This window comes from Nesoenas mayeri, assembly GCF_963082525.1.
Source record: "Nesoenas mayeri genome assembly, chromosome: Z".
In the NCBI taxonomy this organism is placed as follows: Eukaryota; Metazoa; Chordata; class Aves; order Columbiformes; family Columbidae; genus Nesoenas; species Nesoenas mayeri.
This window is the reverse complement of record NC_137542.1, coordinates 14,345,473-14,370,014: the sequence shown is the minus strand read 5'-3', so window position 1 is coordinate 14,370,014 and position 24,542 is coordinate 14,345,473. Positions and strand designations below refer to the sequence as shown.

General features: G+C 40.5%; 2 protein-coding genes across 8 annotated transcripts in view; one reads left to right on the top strand and one right to left on the bottom strand.

Moving 5' to 3' along the window:
• Positions 1-501: 501 nt before the first annotated feature.
• On the bottom strand, positions 502-6,754 carry LOC308052089 (small EDRK-rich factor 1). The gene is made up of 3 exons (XM_080362866.1): positions 6,655-6,754; positions 1,489-1,597; positions 502-953 (listed from the first exon to the last, which is right to left on the bottom strand). The coding sequence occupies exons 1-3, from the start codon at positions 6,659-6,661 to the stop codon at positions 881-883; spliced, it is 189 nt and encodes a 62-aa protein (XP_080218992.1). The 5' UTR covers positions 6,662-6,754; the 3' UTR covers positions 502-880.
• Positions 6,755-8,940: 2,186 nt separating this feature from the next.
• BDP1 (BDP1 general transcription factor IIIB subunit) overlaps positions 8,941-24,542 on the top strand; it is a 53,865-nt gene continuing 38,263 nt past the window's right edge. For 3 of the 7 annotated variants that reach the window (XM_080363135.1, XM_080363131.1, XM_080363137.1), the window contains exons 1-12: positions 8,941-9,117; positions 12,852-13,404; positions 14,042-14,145; positions 15,143-15,202; positions 15,565-15,708; positions 16,594-16,727; positions 17,724-17,818; positions 18,424-18,478; positions 19,165-19,308; positions 20,819-21,103; positions 21,430-21,604; positions 23,256-23,415. In XM_080363135.1, coding sequence (XP_080219261.1) covers positions 8,945-9,117; positions 12,852-13,404; positions 14,042-14,145; positions 15,143-15,202; positions 15,565-15,708; positions 16,594-16,727; positions 17,724-17,818; positions 18,424-18,478; positions 19,165-19,308; positions 20,819-21,103; positions 21,430-21,604; positions 23,256-23,415 — 2,082 coding nt within the window. In that variant the 5' untranslated portion in view covers positions 8,941-8,944. The remainder of the gene's footprint in view (positions 9,118-12,851; positions 13,405-14,041; positions 14,146-15,142; positions 15,203-15,564; positions 15,709-16,593; positions 16,728-17,723; positions 17,819-18,423; positions 18,479-19,164; positions 19,309-20,818; positions 21,104-21,429; positions 21,605-23,255; positions 23,416-24,542) is intronic. The other 4 variants (XM_080363136.1, XM_080363132.1, XM_080363134.1 and 1 more) reach the window with 3 other exon arrangements.

Here is a 24,542-nt window from a genome sequence, read left to right as displayed (position 1 = left end):
CTTAGTGTCAGTAGCAAATTCCCAGTTATGTACATCCATTAAGTCTGCAATTCTCTAGGCATTTTTTTCTACACTGCAGACTTATGACTGCTATTATATTGCTTATAGTACACATTTCTTATATTACACATTTTATTTATATTATTATACTTACATACTTATAGGGCATTTCTCTACAATTTATGATTTGTGTTCTTGCAGACTTCTTAGGAATTACCTTTTTCTCCATGAGGGTGGTGAGGCACTGAACAGGCTGCTCAGAGAAGCTGTGGGTGCCCCATCCCTGGAAGTGTTCAAGTCCAGGCTGGATGGGGCTTTGAGCAACCTGGTCTACTGGAAGGTGTCCTACCCATGGCCAGGGGCTTGGACTAGATGATCTTTAAGGTCTCTTCCAACCCCAAACATTCAATGACTCTGTGAACTGATTATAAAGCATAAGCATTTCAGATTAGACAGTATTTCATGCAACATTTTATTGTAAAAATAACTTTAAATGAGATTTACAGTTCAGACCTCTGTAAGGTTAAGCATGTTTTACAAGTGTGTTCCATTCTGAATGAAGCTCTGCTTCATGAATCAAGACAAGAAAATCTGGTCTAACTGTAGATTCAGAAATTCATTGTTACTGGTACCATTACATGAAACCATCAAATGCAGCAAAAGCTGGAGTAAAGCTATTGCTTTGTATTTTTATTTATGTGCATGCAGAAAAGCATAGTCAGTTTTGAATAGCACTCCAGACAACTAAGTCTATTCTAACTAGAAAATAAACTAATGCTAGTTGAACAAGTCTGTAAGATATTAATGGCCAGACACTTATGAATGATCTTCTAGGCCCTTCTGCTTCGTCGAGGCAGTCTATCTTCTCCATATAGGCAGCTCATTTTGCTCCTGCCTGCAGAGACTTCCTTTCATTAGCTGCTTTTTGTTTTTGCTGCATAATTTCAGAGTCTCTGTGAAGAAAAAGAGTTGGATTTCAAACACTGACTCACTGTTTCTCTAAGTAGAGTCTCCTCCAGCTTATTTTTGCCCTTTAGCAACCCCCCCTTTCAAGAATGGAAAAAGATTAGTGTAAAACTTCTCAGCCATTAGCACACTGTTTCTATTATCCTGTTCTTTTCAGTACAGTACCACATGAGGTAGACAAGTTACTTATTAGTAGACCTTACATAATTGGTTTAGTTTTAGAAGTAAAGGACACAATGGATCAAACATCTTCAAGAAAGTATTACACTGTCTTTTCCTGTTTGAACCAGATAACCAGCTGCTCAAAAGAAATAAAAGCTTTACAGGTCTTAGCAAAACCAGATCTGTTTAACAGCAGGTACACTAAAACCTACATCCACATTTCATGCTCTAGCATGTGAATGGACTGTGAATCATGGTGAAGTACTTAAGTGCTGTTTCAGTGAAGGCACTGGTCTCTTTCTGACCCATTTTCCCCTCCTATTTTGCCCAATCATTTCACACACTTGTACTAGACCTTACCTCTGTTTTCTCTGAGAGGCAGACAAGCTATCCTCTTTTCTCTTCCCTTTGAGGATCTCCTGAGTCTTCTTCAGGTTCTTCTGGCGGGCAAGTTCACGCTGGTTCCCACCTGTAAGATAAGATACAGTTTATACACATGATACCCACTTTTTATACACAGTTTGCCTGTGTAAAAGTCTTTATTATAAAGGTGGTACGGTTCAGCTCAATCTGTAGCCTTGGTAGGGCAGTATCTTCCATAGTTGGCAGAATCTTCCATCACGGTTGCCCCCTCCAGTGCACAGTGGGAGGTGTGAAAGCCTGTTAGTTCTCACATTTACATTTCTACAGGTCATGTCCAAGAGATCACCAAAATCCATTTGAACATCCTGTGGCAAAGCAAGATGTGCAGTTCCAGCCACCTGGATGATAAAGGAAGATCAACACTAACATAACTATCTGGATGGTTAAAGAAGAAATAATACTAACATAATCAGATCACAGCAATTATAAAGGGCCTTGGACAGATTGTACTGAAGTATGTTTTCAATAACTGTCAAGAGTGATAGCCCAGACTCATGAGAATGGTATCTTGTGCCAGATAACCACCCCCAAGTACACGTGATGCATGAATGTCGTTGGGCCTGGTCTCTGAATGAGTGAGAATGTCATTAAAACGGACACGAGTGTAGTGTGTTCGCAATAACAATTATTGAAAGAACATCTTGTTTAACCTCTTAGTCCAAGCCCATATCTGTAAAATCTACAAACTGTCAATGGCTAATGAAGAGGCCCTCAGCCTGGCTCAGCTCTTTGCTCTGCACTCCTTCCTGAACACAATTTCTGCTTCTGTGTGCATCCTTGTCCGCATCCCAGTGTGTGTCATTCCTCATCACCACACATCCCTTCCAGAAATGCAATGCAGTTTCCCATAAAAGACTGAAGGCAGACCATCCCATCAGTAGCCCAGGCAAAATGAAAAAGTAACTCATCCAAAGGATGAGCCATCCTCTCTATCTCAAACAGGTTCCAGGATCCAATATAGTTTACAAATCAATTTTAGACTGAAAGAACAGCATTAAAATGAGGGCAGCCTGAGAGAGTTTATAAACTTCCTTCAAATCTTCCTATGGCCCCCTAAGAAATCAAAAAGCAAATAGCTGCAAGTATTTAGAATCTAGAAACATCCACCTGCTTTCAGCCAGTCAATACTGACTGCTTTCAGCCTGCCAATATTCAAGAAGAGCCTGGACAATGCCCTCACACATATGGTGTGAACCGTGGGGTTGTCATATGCAGGGACAGGAGTTGGACTCGATGATCCTTGTGGGTCCCTTCCAACTCAGGACATTCTGCGACTCTATGGTAGTGCTGTCATACAAAATCACTGAGGGATTCCATCACATCCCATAGTCAAGCACCATGAACTTTTAAAGTCTTGCTCATACTTAGTAATAGCAGTTAGAGCCTTTATATGTATTTGTAGAAAGAAGACACTTCTGCAGATGCCACTGAGAAGATGACCAGCATACTTAAGACATATAGGAACTCGGGCTTTACTTTTTGCTGGATAAAGTCCCCAAAACTACTTAACACAGGATTCATACTGTATTATTGGGTGCTCATACCCTTGAAGCTCAGCTATCAAATGCTGAAGTTGCCTTACTCTGGGAACCATGAAGGCAACACCTAGTACACAAGCAGCTGTATATAGGTTTGATTCATTTTTGCACCAAGGCAGCTGACATGAACAAAGTATGAGGCTATGGTAGCTATGGAGCTTCAGCCCAAGACTTTGTTTACTCGACATATACCACAGAGCCCCTTGCAAAAGAAGCGGGTCTGACATATAATATACAACCAAAACTCCAGTTCCTCATCAAGACACTTTGTCCAGAGTAAAAGAACTTACTACTCCCCTAGAACAGGTTCCTAACACTGCTGACATGCAAGAGTATTTTCATGCTATTGAAGGAATTAGCAAATAAACATTCAGGAAGGTTCCTTCCATGCACTGTTACAGGCTTCTGTTCATAGCTTTCTTTCCCATCCATGCTTTTTAGATTTAATTGTAAACCAACATCTGTATTTTTCAATCTTCCTCATTTTATGAGTTTCTCTATGAAGGTGTTCCTTTAACTTGGCAGTTAAGGACACATCTTCAGGGGACAGACAGCCTTCCTTAGGACTATCAACCCCCTGAACTGCTGGCAGGTAAGGCATGCAATATTTTTGAGCAGACAACATTCCTGATGGCATGACATCAAAACCAGCACAACACAACTGCTGCTCAGAGCAGATGCAACTTTCCACCTACATAGGGTCTTCCAGGCAATGGGCACAGTCACCATAGTCACAAATTCTTCTGCATTATCTGACAAGCTTTCCTTAGTATCCACATCCTTATGGCAGTTCTAGTCTGTTCAAACCTGCCAGAGCAGGTTCACTTGCTTGGTATTTCTTCTTATCCTGCTTCTTTTGGACTCAAAGTGTTCCAGATATACTGTGTGTAATCACTTGTGCCGTTGAACAAACATGATCACATTTTTCTGTGCTCAACACTGAAAGCTCCATCTCCCCCCAACTTCTGTTGTGTCTCTTTTCAGTCTCTCTCCAGTTTTACGACTATGTCATCTTTCAGTCCCAGAGACAGACCTCTCCCACCTTCAGGTGTCTGCAGTTTCAGGTATTTGGAAGCAGTTTAGGACCAGGTCAATTTTACACAGCAACCTGTTAATATGATTCACAGCTTCATACTCACCCCACTTCCAAGCGGATAAAGGTACCAGCCACAGCAACAAGTAGACAAGAGCAACCCTGCAGAAGCAGAGGTTCTGTGCATTCTGCATACCAGCAAGTTAAATGTCCAGCATGAGGTGCCGGAAACCCAAATGAACACAGTGTATTATGACTGCTGCTTCCTGAGGGCTGCTCCTACTTTGGAAGACATATTTCATCTGTGACAGGACATCAAGTAACACCTTTTGAAAAGGCAAAGAAAACTCCTGCTCCATGCTCCTCACTAGCATTCAGTGAGATCCTGTCCCTAATGTCCACGTAGAGGAAAGGATACTACTTGTTTAGAAACTGAAGTAAAATAGCTATCTCTGGTAGTACTGGTGTTGATTAGAACTTGATGAATCATGAGCAGATGACACATTCCAAGCTATAAATGGTTCTTGAGTTTTGTGGTACTCAGGAGGCATGAATGTTGTATAAACAACTTAGCAGCAATGAAACAGCTCTTCTGTGGTACTTAAAGAAATTAAGTATATTTTACCATGAAGAAAGAGGCAGGAAGTCAAAACACATTGCTATAGTCAGAATTCACATAGCAGTTACCCTCCAACTTTAACTTCATGCACTTTCTTCCTTTCCAAGCAAACACTGTGCAGGGTTTCTGCAGAATACAGTTATTCCATACACATGGTAAGAATGTAAACTGAATGGCATCACTGAAAAGCTTGGCTGCCACTTCTGCACAGCAAAGCGGAGCAGGTAGAAACATGGAGCAACACAGTACACACACAAGGCAGACAGAGCCAAACAACTATTTGAAAAGAAACTTACTTGTACCATCCCTGTTTCCAAGTAAACATTGCCAAGGACTGTTTGGCCTCTGTACTTCACCTGGATGCCAAATGAGTACCCCTAACTCCAAGGGAGACAGTGCTATTTTCTACATTCTGTAACCTCAAACTAAATCTGCTGTGAAGTGTGGTCCACATCCTGCCAGAAGACAATTCAGCTTCCTGTAGTGTGAAATTCAAGCATAAACTACCACATAAACACAGTACATCCTTTCTGCTTGAGCATCTCCATCCTTGCCTGCCTCTGCAAGACATACGCTTTAGTTCAAACTGGAATAAGCAGTAATCATCTCTGTTGTAGAGAAGTCAAAGAGAACAGCAGTAAGGATTGGCTAGTGAGGTCATCATCTCTGGAGTTCTTTCTGAGCAGCAAAGGATCTAATCATAAGTCAGAACTTGAAGCAGAAGAAAAGTGCCTGCCACCATGTCCTAAAAAGAGAATGCAAAAGTAAACAGAGCAATTTTATTCAAGTACAAAGCAATAATGGAAGACAAATAACAAAAAACCTCTCTTCAATTCCCTTAGTCATCACCATCTTCACAAGTCTATACAGTTCTCAGCTATCCTGAAATTTGGCAGTGCAACAAGTACCATGAATTTATGATCTCAGAGGCACAGTAAGTAGTTATTCATAAGCAATCCATCCTTAGTCTATTTTGCTATATGTCCATTTGAAACCACAGGGCTATTATTCTACTATGCACATGTTCTGGATACTGTACCTCCTCTCTAACCTTTAGCTACATTTATTTTAACATCATGCAGAACAGACAAAAAAACCAAAATTAACACAAGCCACAAACCTGCCCCTTCCTCGCATTCAAGGCCTGCTCTGTGCACAAACTGTTTATGACCCAGGCCTTGAGCAGCTGCACTTCCAACTGTACAGTGGCTTCAAAGCTATGCATTTTTAAGTGTGAATGTAAAAGTACCTCCTCAGTTAAACACGGGCAGTTCTTGTGTCACCAGGTATAATATGCAGAAGCCAAAACAGCAACCCCACCAGTCAGGCAAGCTGGAGTACTCTAGATTTGGTTCCCAGTTCTCCGCCATTTTAGAGCAGATACACCAACGCTACATCTGAATAAGGTGATGATTCCCAAGTCCTATTGCCCTTTCAATGACAGCCTTAAAAACCACCATTTAAGCAACACAGCATTAAGTATTCGGCAGGGATATAAAAGCCCTTTATTAACAGTCTGGACGGTAGCCAGGGCTGCAACTGAGCGTTACTGTTATTCCAGCAGATCACCATCTTTCTTCCGGCTCCCCGCCTCCCAACACAGCTACACCAGAGAACGGGCTGAGGGTGTTTTTGCCCCCAGCCCAGGCGGCAGGATGTGTGAGGCCTTAGCCCCAGCGCCCACGCACTCGCCGCAGAATTTCGCCACGGGGACGCCAAGTCGACAAGGACCGAGAACCTCGCCCAGCACCCACCGCTGGGCTGCCCTCGGCGTCGCGCTCAGGCCGCACTTCTCCGCAGGCCTGGAGCCGACCGGCCCGCTGCCGTTCCTGTGCAGCGGCTTGAGGCCCATCGCCCGCTCCGCTCCCCGATAGGACCCCTGAGCCGCCCCCCTGAGGCCGGCCGGTACTCACGGGTCATGGCGAAACGCTCAGGCCGCGCAGCGCCGCCGCTGCTCCTGCCACCGCCAAAGCAACACCCTCTAACTACCACAACCGCCTGCCGCCCCGCTCCCCGCGCTGCCCCTTATAAAACCTCGCTGGCGCCTGACGTCATTGTGGCGCGCGGAAGGCGGTACCTCGACCAACTGCCGGGCCCAATCAGCGCACTGCGCGCTGTCCCGGGAGGCTAGGGGGCGTGGCCAGCAGCAGGCGCGGCGGTCGCTGAGGGGCGGGGGCGTCCCTTCCCTTCCGGCCGCCGGCGCCGTGAGGGCCGGCATGGCAGCGCGTCACCGCGGTGTCTGTGGGGTGGGGAAGCGCCAGGGCGGCTGTGGGGTGGGCGCGGTGTCAGGGGACGGTGAGTTGTGGAATCACCGAATCATTTTGGTTGTCAGAGATCGTTAAGATCGTGGAGTCCAACCATAACCCGAATCTGGCACTAAACCGTGTCCATAAGAACCTCATCTACACGTCTTTTAAACACTTGCAGGGATGGTGACTCCACCACTTCTCTGGGCAGCCTGTTCCAATACCTGACAACCCTTTCTGTGAATAAATGTTTCCCAATATCCCATCTGAACCTCCCCTGGTGCAACTTGAGGCCATTTCCTCTTGTCCTATCACTTGCTACCTGGGAGAAGAGACCAACACCCTCCATGCTACAACCTCCTTTCAGGTAGTTGTAGACAGTTATAAGATCTCCTCTCAGCTGCCTTTTTTGTAGTCAAGTTCCCGTGACATGACGAGAGGTGGAAGAGCTGTGGTCACCAGGGCTGGTGCAGTGGGTGCAGGAGCGAGGAGCAGCAGCTGCAGAATGAGCTGGCGGAGCTCTGATCAGGAGCAGAAGATTTTGAAGGCGGCTGTTATTTGTACGATTGAACAGAAAACAGTTTTCAAAACACCCTTGTATAAGAGTACGTGGCTCTTGGCCAACAACCAAATGGAAAAATAAATCACTACAGATCATTGTCAGTTACAATTCTCAAGGAACATTAAAAAAACCAAACAAAACTACCAACAAATACTTCGGGCACTACTTGCCTTCCCTAGCTTCGTGCACTGAGGGGAGAAGCGTACCGGCACAACCCCCAGTACCAATACAGGCTGGGGGATGAAGGGATTGAGAGCAGCCCTGCCGAGAAGGACTTGGGAGTACTGGTGGATGAAAAGCTGGACATAAGCCAGCAGTGTGTCCTTGCAGCCCAGGAGGCCGATCATATCCTGGGCTGCATTAAAAGCAGTCAGCAGGATATGTGGCCAGCAGGTTGAGGGAGATGATTCTGCCCCTCTGCTCTGCTCAGGTGACACCCCACCTGGAGTCCTGTGTCCAGCTCTGGAGCCCTCAGTACAGGAAAGACATGGACCTGCTGGAGAGGGGCCAGAGGAGGCCACAAAAGTGATCAGAGGGCTGGAACAGCTCTGCTGTGAGGACAGGCTGAGAGAGCTGGGGCTGTTCAGCCTGGAGAAGGCTCCAGGGAGACGCTATTGCAGCCTTTCAGTACTTAAAAGGGACAGACAAGAAGGATGGGGACAGACTTTTTAGCAGGGCCTGTTACGGTAGGACAAGGGGTGATGTTTTTAAAACAAAGGAGAGGAGATTCAGGCTGGACATGAGGAAGAAATTTTTTTACAATGCGGGTGGTAAAACCCTGGCCCAGGTTGCCCAGAGAGGTGGCAGATGCCCCATCCCTGGAGACATTCCAGGCCAGGCTGGACAGGGCTCTGAGCAACTTGATCTGGTTGCAGATGTCCCTGCTCATTGCGGGAGAGTTGAACTAGGTGACCTTTGAAGGTCCTTTCCAATCCGAACTGTTCAATGATTCTACGATTCTACTGTTTCTGTCCCAAGATGCTTTAACGTTGCCCAGCGCTCCCACGGGAGACACTTTCCCAACCACACGAGTCTCCTTTCAAAAAATCATCACCGTGGGCGAAACTTACACCTGGAAAGCTGTTCAGGAGTTATCGGAATTAAGGGAAAAATAAAAAATAAAAGGCTTGGAGGGGAGGGAAGCGGGGGGGGGACTATTGAGGGCGGCTCCGGTGACGCGTCCGTTCCCCTTGGTTTCCCCGCACAGGCTCCGCCCCCACCGCTCCCACTTCCCCGCCGGTGGGCGGAGCCCCTCTCGCCCCTCCTCTTCCTGCGGCAGCGCGCCGATGACGTTGAGCGGCGCGCCGGCGGGTGACATGCTATGAGGCGCTGAGCTTGCGGCGTTACCGGACCGCGCGCTGCTGACGCCGAGCGCGCGGGGGAGCCGCCGGCGCCATGTTCCGCCGGGCCCGCCTCAACGTGCGGCCCAATGTGCGGCCCGCGGGCAGGGCCACCGGCGGCGCGGCCGAACCGGAGCCGCAGGGCGCGGGCTCCCCCGCCTCTGCCAGAGCGGAGGATGCGGCGGGAGCGGCGGCCGAGAGCTCGCCGGCCGCGCGGCGAGCCGAGAGGTGAGTTCCGCCGGGGCTGTGGGGAGCAGGGTGGGCCGTGCTGCGCGGCGTCCCCGGGGGGATCTTGCCTGGGTCGCTGCCACCGCCCAGCCGTGGTCCCCGGGAGTGGGACGGGCCTGGGGAGGAGGAGGGGACCCGCCACCGCCGCCCTTCTGGAGTCCCTGGGGTGTGGTGGTGCCAGGCGCCGCAGTAGCGCGTGTTGTCACAGCCGGTCCCCTGGTTGTCTCTGCTGTGGTTCGGAGTCTCGTCTTGACGACCTTCTGAAGTAGAGGTGCTGCTCTGCCTTCCAGTGGGTGCATGGTGGCGGTTGTGCGTGTGGCAAATGGACAACGACTTCTGGGTGTCTCTGGCGCATTTGTAACCTCAGCAAAATCCGCATTTCTTTACTGCGGTTGCACTGCAGGTACTTGAAATAATATATAAGTTAAGACTGCAAAGGAGGGGCCTGTTGTCATCCAATATTCAGTCTTCTTGGCAGCGCAGCAGCAAGGATCTCCACTTTGCTATGTACAGCAAGAATTCTTTTCACTCCATAACTGAATTATTTTGATTTTGGGTTCTTGCAGTGCTTCCTGTTATGTATTCATACATTAGTGAGGGAGAACTTTCTGGCTTTTTCACTTTTTGATTTAATTTTTTTAATGTTTTTAATTGCTATGGAAACGCATGGTCATGTTGGTCCTAGGATCAGTCCTTCAGAGCTTCGCTGTTGTGGGTTAGCCTTGACAGACCCTTAAGCTCCACACAGCTGTGTGCAGTGGTTACTTGGAAAGACAAACACCACTGCTCCAAATGATCTTCCTTTCCCCAGCTCTTTGTTGCTGATCATGACATCAGGTACTATAGAACATCCCTTTGGTCACCTGGGGTGTTCACCCAACTTCTTATGCTTGCCCAGCCTGCTTGCTGGTGGAGCAGCATGAGGAAAGGCCTTGATGCTGTGTAAGCACTGCTAAGCAACAGCTGAAATGTGTGATTTTTTTTGTGAAAAATCCGAAAATAGCACTGTGTGAGTTACTGTGAAGAAAATTAACCCCATCTGCACCAAAAGCAGTACTAACCGGCTCTTTAGGATGTTTCTCCAGTTTAATAATTGGTCTGCAGAACAACTTTCTCACTTCTTTCAGTGATTTGCTTTTGCATCTTGCATTAGTAACTCCAGTCTTTTAGATGAAACTTGTTCTTTATGGCATAATGCAAGATCTTCTTACAATGCTCTGTTTCCTGTGACTAGAAATTCAGGTATCAGACTAGTTGGCACAGCACATCTTTAGTAAATTCATTCTTTTATTCAACTTGTATCTTATATCTTTTATAATTGAACTTGTTTTGTAGTGTGCTGTAAGGATGCTTTTTCTTTCAGATTTTATTTATAAAATTCGTTTGTTACAGAGATCAGGTTACTGCATCTTTTGTTATCCAATACTTTTTTCTTAAACTAAGATATTATTGCTGTTTTTCTATTATGTGATCCTATTGCTGACTCAGCAGATTTGTTAAAGATTTGTGTTTGTGTGCTTCAATGTAATCTAATTCTAAGTTTCAAAACTGGGCACCAGTGCTGTTCTGAAAGGGACAATATTCTAAGGAATCTGTCCACCTGGCTTGAAATTAGACCTTTGCTGTATGAGTAACAGGCTCAGAAAATATTTTCTTCAAAAAATGCAGGAACTATCCACAAAACCACATCCTGCTGTTTTAAAGAAAACACAAAACACTTGTAAGAAGTCTAAGATTGTGGTGGAAGTTGTTCACATTGAATGTGGTGTACAAACCTCATCAGTTTGCCAACACACTGAAATGTGTGGGATGTGGCTAGGAAAGAGCTTTGGAGAAGTGCAGGTTTGCAAATCATGCACTTACAAGGAGAGACAGGTGGGCTGCTGGAGTGCTGTAGCAGGTTCCACCACTCAGCTGAAGGAATAAGGCAATTATATCCAATATAAAACTGCTGGGATACTCAGGTGAAGTTTTAGTCCTGGGAGGAAGCAGTAATATTTAGAGCTGCTCCCTTCTTGCCCCTGTTCTGTCACCCTAAATTCCACTGAATAGCTGCTTCTTAAAGTTGTTGATGCTTTTGAAGGCCTGTAGCAACCAAATAGGAGAGAGCACAGGCCTACGGATTTATTGCAGTGTAGGCAGTATTAGCTTCTTGGAGAGCTGTCTCTCTAGGTTTTTAAAGACTGTCTGACTGGATGTCTCTGAAGATTCAGGAAAAGTGGATTTGAGGGAAGTCACACAATTTGATTTCCTGAGGGCAGTAATTGGTGACATACAACACAATGTGTTTCTTGTGCCGTCTGCAAGAAAAGTAAAGGCAAATGTGAAAATGTCTTGCATGTTTATCCTTCCAGCCTCAGTCATTCCTTCATAGCTGCTCAAGCCTGTATCTATAGTGTCAGTTATGTTCCTTTGTTTTGTTTTCTAAATACTAAGTGGGTTTTGTGGATTGTTAGGGAAGTGAAAGTTCCCTGAACATAAGATCATAGTTGTTTTTTTTAACAATTTTGCTTAATTATGTTTAACTATTCAGAAATCTGATATGACACTCTGATTAAAAAATCCACAACACACAGGTAGTATGGAGAAGATGAATGAAGATTTAGTTTCCACTGTCGATGTTGAATGAATCTCATTCAAAAAACACAGACAGGCACCATGTAGTAAAACTGCTGAACACCTTGCTGAGGGATGTTCTGTGTATAAAGAGAAGAAAAAAAAAAGTAGTATATGGACTTACAGCGTGGGACAAACTGATTCAGAGAAGTCTACTGAGGCTGTTAAATGGAAAAGCATCATCTGCATTTGCCTGACTCACAGATAGTAGCTGGAGTGAATTTGGAAAGGTTTTACTGTATGTTTGTGCTTTTCTTCTGTTCGTTCAAAAGTACTGTCTTTGAAGATGGGCAAGTGAGACATGGGTGTGGTTGAAACAAGGCATAGTTCCAATGTAAAATTAAAAACACTCTTTATGACTCAGTTGTAATTCTGCTGCAGTCTTAGTGTGAGCAACAGCCAAGGAGCCAAATGCTGGAAGAGTCTGCAGATTTAGGAAGATATAATAGCTGGCAATTTTGTTTGCACTTTGAAAATGATTTCTGTGTAAGGGATGGAAAAAAATACTTAAATAGAAAGCTCTCTAGGAAAACTGAAAGTTGTTGCTTCTGAAAGACTACTCCTGACATATTAAGTGTGAGCAGTAGAATAACAGCAGCCAGTTTTGCTGGTGAGGCTTTTTTTGGAATTCACAGTTTACATATCATCTAGTTGCAGACATAGTAGAAATGTTCAGACTGATTGTAATAAAAAATAACAAACTGCTTGTTGTATGTAGTTGTATTAAAATGTTTTGAATATTTCACCTATGTTATGGGCTATATTTTATAATGCTTTATTGTGTTAAGGTGATTATATTCTCAGCTGAAAGCAGAGAGCCTTCTAAAAAAGGGTGGAGTAAGGAAGGAACACCATGGTTTAGGATTATTGAATAGCTAGCTTGTAATAGTAACATGAATGAATAGTAATTAATATTAGAAAATAATACACAGGTTCTTATAGCTGCTTAGTTTATGGGGAAGTACCAGCTACAGGTTAGTCCTAATGTGGCTTCTTGTATGTAACTGTATTTCTCTGTAGCGCTATGTTTAGACTGATTGGTGTGTATACATGTCTTGAAAGTAAGTTACAAATCTGTCACTGAAAAGTATTTCAGAATACTCCTTTAAATTTTGCAGTGATGACAAGGCTAATAGCTCAAATGATGCTGGAGAAGCTAGTAAACCTGCAGAGATGCCTACGCAGAGAAGAAAACGGATCTCTACCATGCCCAATCTTGTCAAACCCAGAGCTGGACCTTCAGCTGCACAGTGTTCTGCATCAAAACCACAGAGGCGAGCATCACAGCCTACTGATGGCAGTGTTTCACTTCAGAAGGATTCTTCTCCATCAGAAAAGAGTAATGTTGAAAGCTCTTTAAAGTCTCCTATGCTGCCCGAAAAGAAAACCCCTGTGCCCCAAGTGCCACAGTTTTCCCCACTAAAAAAATCAGTGAACAAAGAGCAAACTGCAGGTATAGCTACTCAAAAAAATGATGATACCTTGCAGAAGAATGTACCTTCCCCACTGAAGGAGAGGCCAACACAGGAAAGATCAGTAACGCAAGAGGAAAAGCTACCTATGAAACCTGTTCCTGTGAAAGAGAAACGAATATGTTCTGACCGTGAGAGGATCCTCAAAGCTCGGAAGTTAAGAGAAATGCTTAAAGAAGAGCTGAGGAAAGAGCGTATGGTAGGTGTCTGTGCTGAGCAGTGCTAATTGGTGAAGGGCAAAGATGTAATTCACCTAAAATACATTATCTCTTTGCAGTGATGTTTTCTGGTGATCATCAGCTGCTTACTGCTAGTAGTTTGTGGTATTTCTTAGCTCTGTATGGGTTTAGCCTGTCCATAATCAGTAGCAGTGCTATCTTCCCTCATAATACAGACTTCGCAATGAATTGTATATGTTTTCATTTTATTAGACCCACAAACCTTTTTGACATGAGGCTTACTTATGTCAGTATTCCAATTTTAAAATTTTCACATTTGCTAATACAGTGGGCAAGTGTGATATAAGAAGCTTGGGATTTCTCATATCTTTTCAACTTGATTGTTGGCCAAGTTCTGTGATTTATGAATAACTTTTTACTTTCACTTGTGCCAAGTATTGAGTTTCTCCGAGAAGGTGAATTGCTTAAGGGTCTATGGCATTTTTGACAAAGGGACACTTTTAAGATAAACTTATTTCAGTTGTTGTGGGCAGCGGTGGGAAACAACAAAACTGCTCAAAGAAGGTACTTCATAAACCAATAAAAATATTCATTTGTGAAGTATAAAGTACTTTCAGAGTGAATTTAAGGAATTTTCTTATTTTTACATGGAAACAGTTGAAACACAGGCCTCCAGTAATTGAAGGACGCTCTCCACCAGATCGTTCTAAAATGACTATGAGAGACTTGATATACTATCTGCCAGAAAACAATCCTATGAAGTAAGTGTGACTCTTTTTCTCTCTCCTTAGATTAGGTTATTTTTCTTTTTCTACCTATCTAATAATTATGAAAAGGAGATTCTTAAATCTGGAGTATTAGCACAGATGCAGTATTGTTTCAATAGTAAAAAAAAAACAAACAAACCTACTAGACATTTTGACATCTACTCAATCTTCATACAGAAATTAGAATTGATATTAGTTTACTTTTTGAAATAAAAAAGCATGAGCCTGTCCCCAGTATTGGTTTATCTCTGTACTAATGCAGAATAATAGAAAATCTTTTTGTTTTGCTAGCTCCTGTTAAGTTTTTAGTTATGATTACCTACCAAATCTAGAGCACTACAAGAATCTAAGCATTTCTTCTTCCTGGGTGCTGAAGTGGACAACACACTGCAAGACCCAGGAGGTCTCACCATTGCAGCTGGATGGGTGTAGCTGCTACTGTTCCCTTGCCAGTAACAATGCTGAGTGAACATCCCAGAGGTGCAGTATGCAGGGTGCAGAACACTAATGCAACTGGCTGCACAGACTACCACAGAGAGCAGGGCCTTTGCCTGCAACTACCGAAACCAGTCACATAAACATACGTACAAATACCCAAGTCCTATTCTTCTCAGTAGCAAATGAGTTTTCTTTTACTGTCTGTTCTCACATGCTTGTTAATGTTTCTGTGCTTGTGTGTTTTATGTATCGCATTCTTTCTTATTTTTTCTTGTATGCTTAAGTAGGTAATAAACCAGATCCTCTTACATTCCATGTGCCCTTACAGTGGATTACTACTTGAAATATCTCTTTTTTTGTCCTTGTTTATAAAAAAAAAAAAAAACTTAAGCAGTGGTGGTTGTTCAGTTAGACCTAAGTCTAGATGTAGCATAAAGAATTGAAAAAAAAGCTTTTGTTTCTTTGTCCAATATCCACTATAAGCAAGTTTTGTGGAATGATGCAGAAATGTATCTGTACAAATATTCATCTCTAGGTTTTTCTAAAATTCTAGGTCTTCATTGGCAGAAGAAAAGAGACCAGAAAAAAGTTCTGCACTGGGTCAAATGAAAGAGTAAGTCTTGGTGATGGAAGTCGTTATAGTCAAAGTTTTCTAATGGTGGCAGGAAACATGTTTGTGTAGTAATACTAACTGTAATTTTTTTTTAACTGTTTCAGTGTCACAGCCTTTATTTATAATGAATTGTGATGTGGGAGGGGAAGGTGGTTAAAGAGCATTTTGCTTTCAATATATTTTTGGATTTGTCAATTTTGCAATAGAATGAAAAGCAGATGCCAGAGTTTATTATCTTGACTCACTTGCGGGTGGATTACGTTGCTGGGTGGTTCATTAAACTGTTGAATGTCTGGCATACAGAGCTGCAATTCAAAACATGATCAAAAGAAATATTTTTGCTTGGTCTCTTAAAATTGTAGACAGGAGGAGAAAAGTACTCCTGACCATGAAGAGGAAGATGAGGAGGAAGAAGCAGAAAATGCGGAGGAGGGTCAGGATGGCCCACTTCTAGTTCCTCGTGTGAAAGTAGCAGAAGATGGTTCAATTATTCTGGATGAGGAAAGGTAACAGGTTCTGTTCCTGACTCATATACTGACTCACTACATTGCTGATTAGTTTGTGAATAGAGAACAGTTACTTTGGACAGGGGTAAATGTGAGTGGTTTTGTGTGTTGATAGTTGAGCTATCCTAACTTAGGAAGTAGTGCAAATATGTGGCAAAAAAAGAGCAGCAGTTATCTGCATCTCAGGAGTGGTTAACTTTCTCTATGAGAAATAATCTTGGAGAAGGAGATAGAGAGGAAGATGTTGTATATTATTACAGTGAATGAATACTGAATATTTGTCAAACTTTCAAATATCTTCTAGTTAGTTAACTACTTCGTTTCTCACAGTTGCATGTGTCTGCTTACTGTTATTCAGTTGTCAGTATAATTTGCTCCAGCTTTGCATCTTGCATGTTGCTGCTTTATTCAGCTGTCAGTGTTTTCAGTAACCTTCCTTAGAATATGGCTTTTAAAAAGTATCTGTCAAATTATTGAGTTCCCCAAATATATTATTAGCACGAGATTTAGAGCAGTTGTATAAGCCTAGACCAGTCCTGGTAAAATAATTTGAAAGTATTCTAGAAGGATATGGAGAGGCTTTTGTGGTTTTGCAAAATAATTTTCTTGAATGTTACAAAGACTTTTTAAAAGATATTTAATTATGTCTTTCTGTACTACATGTTATAAAAAAGGAAAAGCAAATTTACTTGCGCAGGCTGAACAGGATAATAATTTCTTGCTGCATTCTCCCACTAAAATACATGTTAACGTAATTTGTAAACCTTATTACCCAGTACAAACTGACTTGTGGCAGGAAAAATGTGAATAGCTGGTTTATACATCTACTGTGTGCCTTGTTATAAATATTTTCAGATAAGTCTCTTTGTGTGTTTGCTCTTCCAGTTTAACTGTAGAAGTTCTAAGAACAAAAGGTCCATGTGTTGTAGAAGAAAATGATCCCATCTTTGAGCGTGGCTCTACAACTACATATTCCAGCTTCAGGAAGAGCTTTTACACAAAACCATGGTCAAATAAAGGTGAGTATATTTTTGGTTTCATGTTTCAAGTCTGCAGAAATATCTTAGTTTTCTGTCTATGCTTTGTACTTATTTTTTGTTTCTAGTGGAATAAATGGGTCTATGTATGTGTGACGTAGTCTCAGCCCTCCAAACTTTTACAACAAACAAGAGCTGTGATGTTTACTGTGAAAACTGGCATGTTTTAAAAAATCTAGTGCCTTATCATATGCAGGCTACCTGTGAGTTTTTTCTGTCATGGACTTTCAGATGCTGTGGAAGTGCTTGTCTGCCTTAACAAAAGAATAATTTTGGATTCTGATGTCCAGATATTTGAGCTCTATATGGAACAGTTAGCACTTCTTTATTCGGTTCTTCCAGCATGGGCAGAAATGAGTTATATAAGCCATCTTTATGTGGGCTGATTTCAGTGCACATAGACAGGGTTTTTTTTTTTATGAGTAGGTGGGTTGTTATTTTTTTATTATGCCTCCTATGAATTTATTACTATCTCTGGGCCGACAACACTGTGCAAGACTTTCTACAGCTGGAAATGTTTTTTTACAACTGGAGATGGAAAAAATAACTTCAGAATTCACTGTGTTTATTCTAGAGTGCACTCTTTTCCTGTTAATAAATAGTAATGAGGTGGTATTTTTATACATGCTTTTGTCTGGTTTCTGTTGGTGATTTATTTATAGTAAAAGTGAACATCAACAACTTGGAGTTGGTTAACTTTGATGTACTAGCTTTACAAAATGTATTTCACATTCTGCAGTTTTATAATAGATTAGACAGTTCTTTTTGTTAATAAATATGTAATTCAGTAAATGTTATTAGCAGTACTTAGGTAAAATAACACACCACTGCAGATCAGCTGAATTTGCAGCCACAGTGGGTAACCTAAAAGTTATCTATCTCATTGCATTAAGCTTGAGGAAAGGTGTTTTTACTTATGTAGTTAACTGTCCTTCTTGCTATCTAAAGTGTGTGTATACTTTTTTTTTTCCCCTCCAGAAACAGACATGTTCTTTTTAGCTATCAGTATGGTAGGAACAGACTTCTCTTTGATTGGACGACTGTTTCCTCATAGAGCCAGAGCAGAAATTAAGGTAAAATTTAGAACAGTTAATAAAGCAATTAAACATCTCTCTTCATTTTTCTGTTTCTCATTTGCTATTCCTGTGGTTCCTCTGTTAGTATTGATAATTTTCATACTAATTGGCTCTGTAGCAATGCTTTCTTAATACCTATTTCCAAGGGGTAGTAAGTATGTGAAACATTAGTATGCTGGGTTGAATTCCATTCAAAATATCTAGTAAATCTAGCATATCTAGACACAGTTTGTCTTGATTTTATTTTAATTGAAGAATGCTGATAAGCACAAGTTGATGTTAGGTGAGGGTCTTCTGTGTAGCTTCTTTCATTATATCCAGCTAGGAAAATATTTGTTATTTCAAATGCTGGTTAGATTGCAAGTAAGGACAAACATTTTGAAAATAATAACATTTGACTGGTGTTATGTATTAGTGACAGATTTTATATTTAAAAGTTAACTACCAACTTGTATTACATGAATATGCTTGCTACTTCTAACAACTTCAGTTGGCAGAAAGTTTTGTTGCATTGTAGAAGGCTTGTCTTGATCTACCATTTTGTACAATATATTGTTGCATTTCTTGCTTACTGAAAAGGACAAATATACCTTTGGTTTTAGAACAAGTTCAAACGTGAGGAAAAAGCTAATGGATGGAGGATAGACAAAGCTTTCAGTAAGTAAAGTAAATCTATGCCACACTACAATCAGTTGTTAAATGCTATTACTCACTTTTTGTAGTAACTTTTATGCTTTGCCTTGCTTGAATTAATTATAAGAAAGTTTTTGCTCATGGGTGAGTTCAGAAGCTGGTGAGTTTTAGTTTTTTATAACAAGCATGATTCACAGTAAAGATCATTAGGTGTAATTTCTGGCTTTCCTATATGCCTGATAAGTGAAATTAACATAAACTTTTCTATATATATATTCGGTAGAACATTATTCTGATTTGTGGGAAATTCTAGCACAGTTACTTTTCATAAACTGCATTGAGAATCCATAAAGACTTTGTGTGTTATTTGAATGAGCTACTTGAGTCCTAGAGCAGCATGCTAATGCATTATTTGATACTATGGTACAATTTCTTTATTTTTTGTTTCTTAAATTTTCGAAACTGCTAAGTACTGTAGCCTTTTTACTACGTTTTTGTTTGTTTTTTTTTTAAATCAAGCTACTGCAACCCGTATATACATCAATTCTAGTCCCTACAGAAAATATTTCCAAAACCAGTTTTCTGTTTAAAATTACATAGTCTTTGCTTTGTAATATCATAACGTTTACCACTCATTATTTTACAAAACAAAAACTTGGAAAAATTATGAACTTTGAAATCTTTTCTATTTCTTTGTTTTAATCTGGTAGAAGAAAAGCGTCCCTTTGATTTTGAATTCTTTGCCCAGCTGCTTGAGAAGGTATTAGCAGATGAGGAAAAGAGGAAGCAAAAGGTTGTCAAAAGCCAGAAGCCAAAGGGAAAAAAGCCGTCAAGGCCTCAGAAGAAGCCAAAAGGTACTTCAAAAGAACGCTTGAGATAACATTACAGAGCAGTGGTCAGTAGTGTGTTGCTAATAGAGGAAAAATCACGTGGGGAATCCTTTTCTTTCCTGTTCTAGACAGGGCAAGAGGATCCTGGCTTTATAGCACAACTTTTTCAGATATAGTTTACTGATGTGTGGGAAGGTGATCATTGCTAGCAGCTGGTTTCCCGAGGTGTGTTTTCTCTACACAAGAATGTTGAGACCACACTGAGATTAGTGCTTTTCCATTATCTAAAGCACTGGTATTTGAAATGGGATATTCTAATTTAACAGTTGATAGATATTTCTGTGAGTTCTTAATTAATTCACTTTCAAGATACTTTGGCCAAAACCATGTTTTTGTTTTTGGCAAGCTCTTCTAAATTTTTTTCTTTTTAAATTTTATTTTAAACTCTTTCCTTTTAAGGTTTCCGTTTTTCCTTTGATTATTGTTTGACTCCTGAAGCCTGAAGGGTGTGATCCTTTTCAAGGAGTTTTGTAAAAGTTGGTTTAGTTTTCTGGTCTGTTCCAAATGAAGGATAAAGATTTTTTAATTACTCTTCATCACCATTTAGTGTCTTATTCTCTCAATACCTGTGAAAGGACCTTTCATAGATGTGCTTAAATTAAAAACAGTTATGCTGACAGCATTTGATAAATTCACTGCTAATTCTGTGGGGTTGTTCACTTGTTTGTTCCACAAGAGCCCATTTTCTTGTGACTGATATTGTGGAACAGACAAGTGAAAAACCTTTTTAAAGAGGATGCTAGACAGGAAGCAACATTGCAGTTTAATTTTTAAAATTGACATAGTTGCTGCTTTCCTATAGCTTTGATTTCAGATTTGGTTAGGTAGAATGTTCTATCTAATGGGACTTACAGCTACATATAGGAATTCTGTTCTTACACTTCAGTAGTAGATTAAAGGTACTTTATATGTCCAGCAATGAGAGTATGCTTCTCTTGCATTTTGTGTTTTTTAATTACAGAGGAACAAGTTAATATAAGAATAATAAAAAAAGACACAGAAAGGTTGTTGGTGATTGATGTTCTGCATAAATACAAGATGAAGATAAAATGTTCTGACAAGGGGAGGAGAATTTTAGGAACTCTTTAAATGCAGAAAAGAACTTACAAATTTTTAGCTAAATAGTAATTAAACTTTCCTGTGTAAATAACAATGCCTGTTTTTCCTGGATTCAGAAGTGACTGTGTAATGTGTGAAAAAGTATAGGAACAAGAATGCTTATGAAGCTAGCTTTGCATGCGTTGTTGACTTTACCGTGGTGGAGTCTTGTCCCATGTACAGAATGTGTTTTGCGTTTAGTGTTAAAGTTAATCTATGCTGAAGCTTTTCTGTGAAGTCATGGTCCTGCTCATATGACTGGCAGTATACTGGCAGTGATGTATGAATTCACAAGATGTTGCTAGTGGAAATATCTTTGCAATTTATGGCTCCTAATAATCCATCAGTCTATAAACCAGGAACCATATTGTCTCAGTAGCAAAAGCTGCCAGCCCAGAAGCTGCTAATGATCAAGATCTTCAGGAAGCCAGAATTTCTGATGCAGAAACAGAAGCAGATGCTGTGACGGCTGAGAAAGAAAATGAGGAATCTTTGGATCTTGCTGAACAGGCAGAAGAACAGGTTGCATTAGAGCCAGTATTAGCAAAAAAGAAGAGAAAGAAGAAGAGAAAAGATGAACTTGAACAGGAAGCTGAGAATCTTCCAGAAGAAGTGGCTGTCCCTTCAAAAATCACTGAAGAAGGGAATTCCTCTAAGAAAAGTAAGAGGCAAAATGCTCCCATTCAAATGTTCAAATACAAATTTTATATAGAGACATTGAAAACTTAAAAATGAGAACTTAGGTTTTGTTTTATATCACTGATCTGCCTATTATGGAACAATGCCTTTCAAAATCAGCTTTCATACTAAATCTAAACACGTTATATTTTAGCTGGGAACAGTGCTCTTGTATCTTAATACTTAGGCATTTTCCTCTGGCATTTTTTGTCTTAAATTAACTCTTGCTTCACTGTAGCTAGGATGTGAGCAGTGGAATTCTAAGATGTTGCCTAGAATGTCCAAATTGATCTAATTCTTATTCATTAGCAGAAAAAAAAGTGGTATGTGGTGCAAAAAATGATGATCATACTCCCTGTAGAGAAGAATCAGATAGTGTTATTGAAGGAAAAGATGAGACTGCTGTTACAGAGGAAGTGAGATCGGAGTCCTGTTTACCAGTGGATGACACAAGGGAGAGACAAAGTGATGTCAACTTATGCAGGTAATGTTTACAATGGAAAGTTTAGGCAAAATAAAAATAGTTTAAAGTCTTAGTATTGGTTTTATTTATTCATGCTTACCATCACTTTAACTGGCACAGAATGGGCAGGGTTTTTGTTTCTGAGGACTGCACTGTTTTAGTGAGCTGTTTTTAATGTTAAGGAAGTTTTAATTTCCTAGTACAGAAACTCAAGCATGGATTCCAGGAGTTTTTCCTAAATAAATAATTTATTTGCAAGATACAGCATAGAGCAGCTCAAACTGGGTGCCTCCAGTAGAGGGACACCAAGCCAAGGAAACCTTGGGCAATGATACCCCTATGAGCTAAGCTTCCCATCCTTCATGTATCAGTTCAGGCCAATTGTGAAATTAGAGTCTGAAGTCTCCCCATTCTTTGTTGGATCCCTTTATTTTTGTCAGATGGGATGTTTCTTATCTCTGCAGCTAGTTGTTTGCCTTTTACTGATCAGACTAGACTTTCAGTTGTTATTTTGCACCTGCAGCTAGGGAGAAAAGTAAGTCTTTGACAAAAACCAAAATGTTCTTCTGTTTGTTGTCTTCTTGTATAGGTATTCTGTTCCTTATCTCCAGGGATGCAGATCTTGCTGATGATCTAAAGCTTCCCTTACTTGCATGCTTGAACTGTGAGGCGTTTTTTGCTTAACGAGGCAGAGAGTTCAAAACTTCACAACTTGCAGTCTAAGCAAATTCTATATAAGCAGTTCTAAACAAGTTCTATAAGAAGCAGTGTACCAAAGAATTCAGTAAGCTAAGGCAGTCTGTTCTGTAACACTAATTCACACTGTCAATATATTCTCTGCCCTGATGGGCTGTCCTTGCAAAATGAATTTACGTTAATACTAAAATACCATCCAAAACTGCTTTCACTTCTTGTTTTGCATGTTTATGAAGACTGTGGCTTATCCTAACTCCTAATATTTCTCTCAAAGCAGTGCTTGGGAATGTTGCTAAGTAGTGTTGCTATACACTTGGAATTTATATCTGTTTTTAATAAGGTAGTTCTTGTGCAAAAGAAGAGTTGCTTGAACTGTATTTGTGCAGAAGCTGGGTGGGGGTCAAGCTTTTGATTTCAATTTTGGACGTTCTTTTACTAGAAAGAAAATGAATGTTTGTTTTTTTAAATTTCTTATATAAGAAAGTGATAAACCTAAGTCGTCATTATGAAGCTGTTAGTGCTGCTTCAGAATTTCACAGGTTAATTGTTATATTTACCTGTATTGTAATCGTTTGTTATTTCATAGAGATTCCCAGAAACTTTTATGTGCTTTAATATCTAATTGGAAGCATATGACAGAATAGCATTTGTCATTGAACTCAGCATAGATTGTTACAGTGGACTGGTGGGGAAAAGAATGCTTCTGCATATGGTGTTTATTTTAGTAAAGTCTGTTTTAAAAACTGTCTAGTCTAGAATATTCAGATGGGATTTTAATGTTGTCTTGTAATAGCATTTCAGAGATACAAAATTGTTTTAAACCTCATATCCTGCAAATATTGCTCAAATTTGTTAGATTCTCTGAAACACATTTAATGTCAAAATTGCATAATTTTTCTGTGCAACTTGATGCATCTCTAAACAAACACTTTTTAAATTAAAATACACTATTTTTGTGTGCTTTTACTGATTTCAGCTTTGAAGATAACATTGATGTTATACTAGAAATGGAATCTGCTAAACTGAGAACCCTAGATATTAGAGATGATACATCGCAGGAAAGCCAGATTTCAGAGTTGCCAGTTTCAAAGATTAGAAGCGAAGACAGACAATCTGGAGAAACTAGAGAAACAAAGGTATTTTTATTTAAATAACTCTTACATCTGAAGATCTTTCTCTTGACTGTTAAAAGTGTTTTTGTAAGTCAAAGCCATTTTTGTTTGGTTTTTTTTGTTGTTGTTTCTGTTGTTTTTACCGGTAAGTGGAAAAAAGGCAACAAGCCTGCTATCAATTTGGCTGGCTTTAATGGGTTGTCTGTTACACTAAATTTATTCAAACAGTATATTGTGCATACTGTCTCATAGACAATTTAAACAGCTGAACAATTTATTCAAAACTGAAGCAGTACAATATCAACCGTAAAACCTTGAAGCAGGATTTTGCTGGCCTACGCTTACTAGTGCTATGTTGGAAACTGATTTGAGCAGGATCAGCACTGGGTTGTTTGTGGTGCCTCAGAGTGGGAACTGGTATAAACCCTTGTAAACTGGTACTAGCTGCCATGAGGTGTTTCAGGAAATATATGAGAAACTGGACCAAAATTCGTTGCTCTTTTATTCAGGAAAGTTATAATGCAGTCCAGCAGTTCAGAAGCTTCCTGAGATTGCATCTGGCTCCTTTTGAAGACCTTGATGCATCTCTTATTCATGAGTTTATCTAGCTGCTTTTTTTGCACCTATCTGTACCTTTGTTGTGAATTGCGTACTACAGCAAGGAGTTCATTTCTGTAATTATTCAGTTAATTTAAAAAGTGTATTCTTTGGATTGTTTTAAGCCTGATGCCTGGCAGTTTAATATACGCTGTACTTCCATTGTTAAGTTCCTCTTCATCTTTTCTTCTTTATAATAGCACTTTTCTCTCTCCAGCAATATTGTTTTCCATCTGAAGACTCCTAATCTTACATTTCTTTTCATATAGAAAAAGTTCCATTGCTTCTATCATCCTTCCATCCTTGCATCACTGTCGTTTTTGAAACTTAATATCATGTTGTTTAGAGACTTTTGCTGAGGGGGAATTAATTACTTTCTCTTGTGCTTTCTAAGATGAAGAATGATCTTACGGCTAAAGTTTGTGGTGAGAGATTAGGAAATTCTAAGTATTTAGTGTTTCCCTAATGTGATGGGAAATTATTTGTCCTTTGTCCTTTATTTTAGATTCTGTTACCTGAAGTATTGTCTTCATTTTAATGTAAAATCAGCTACT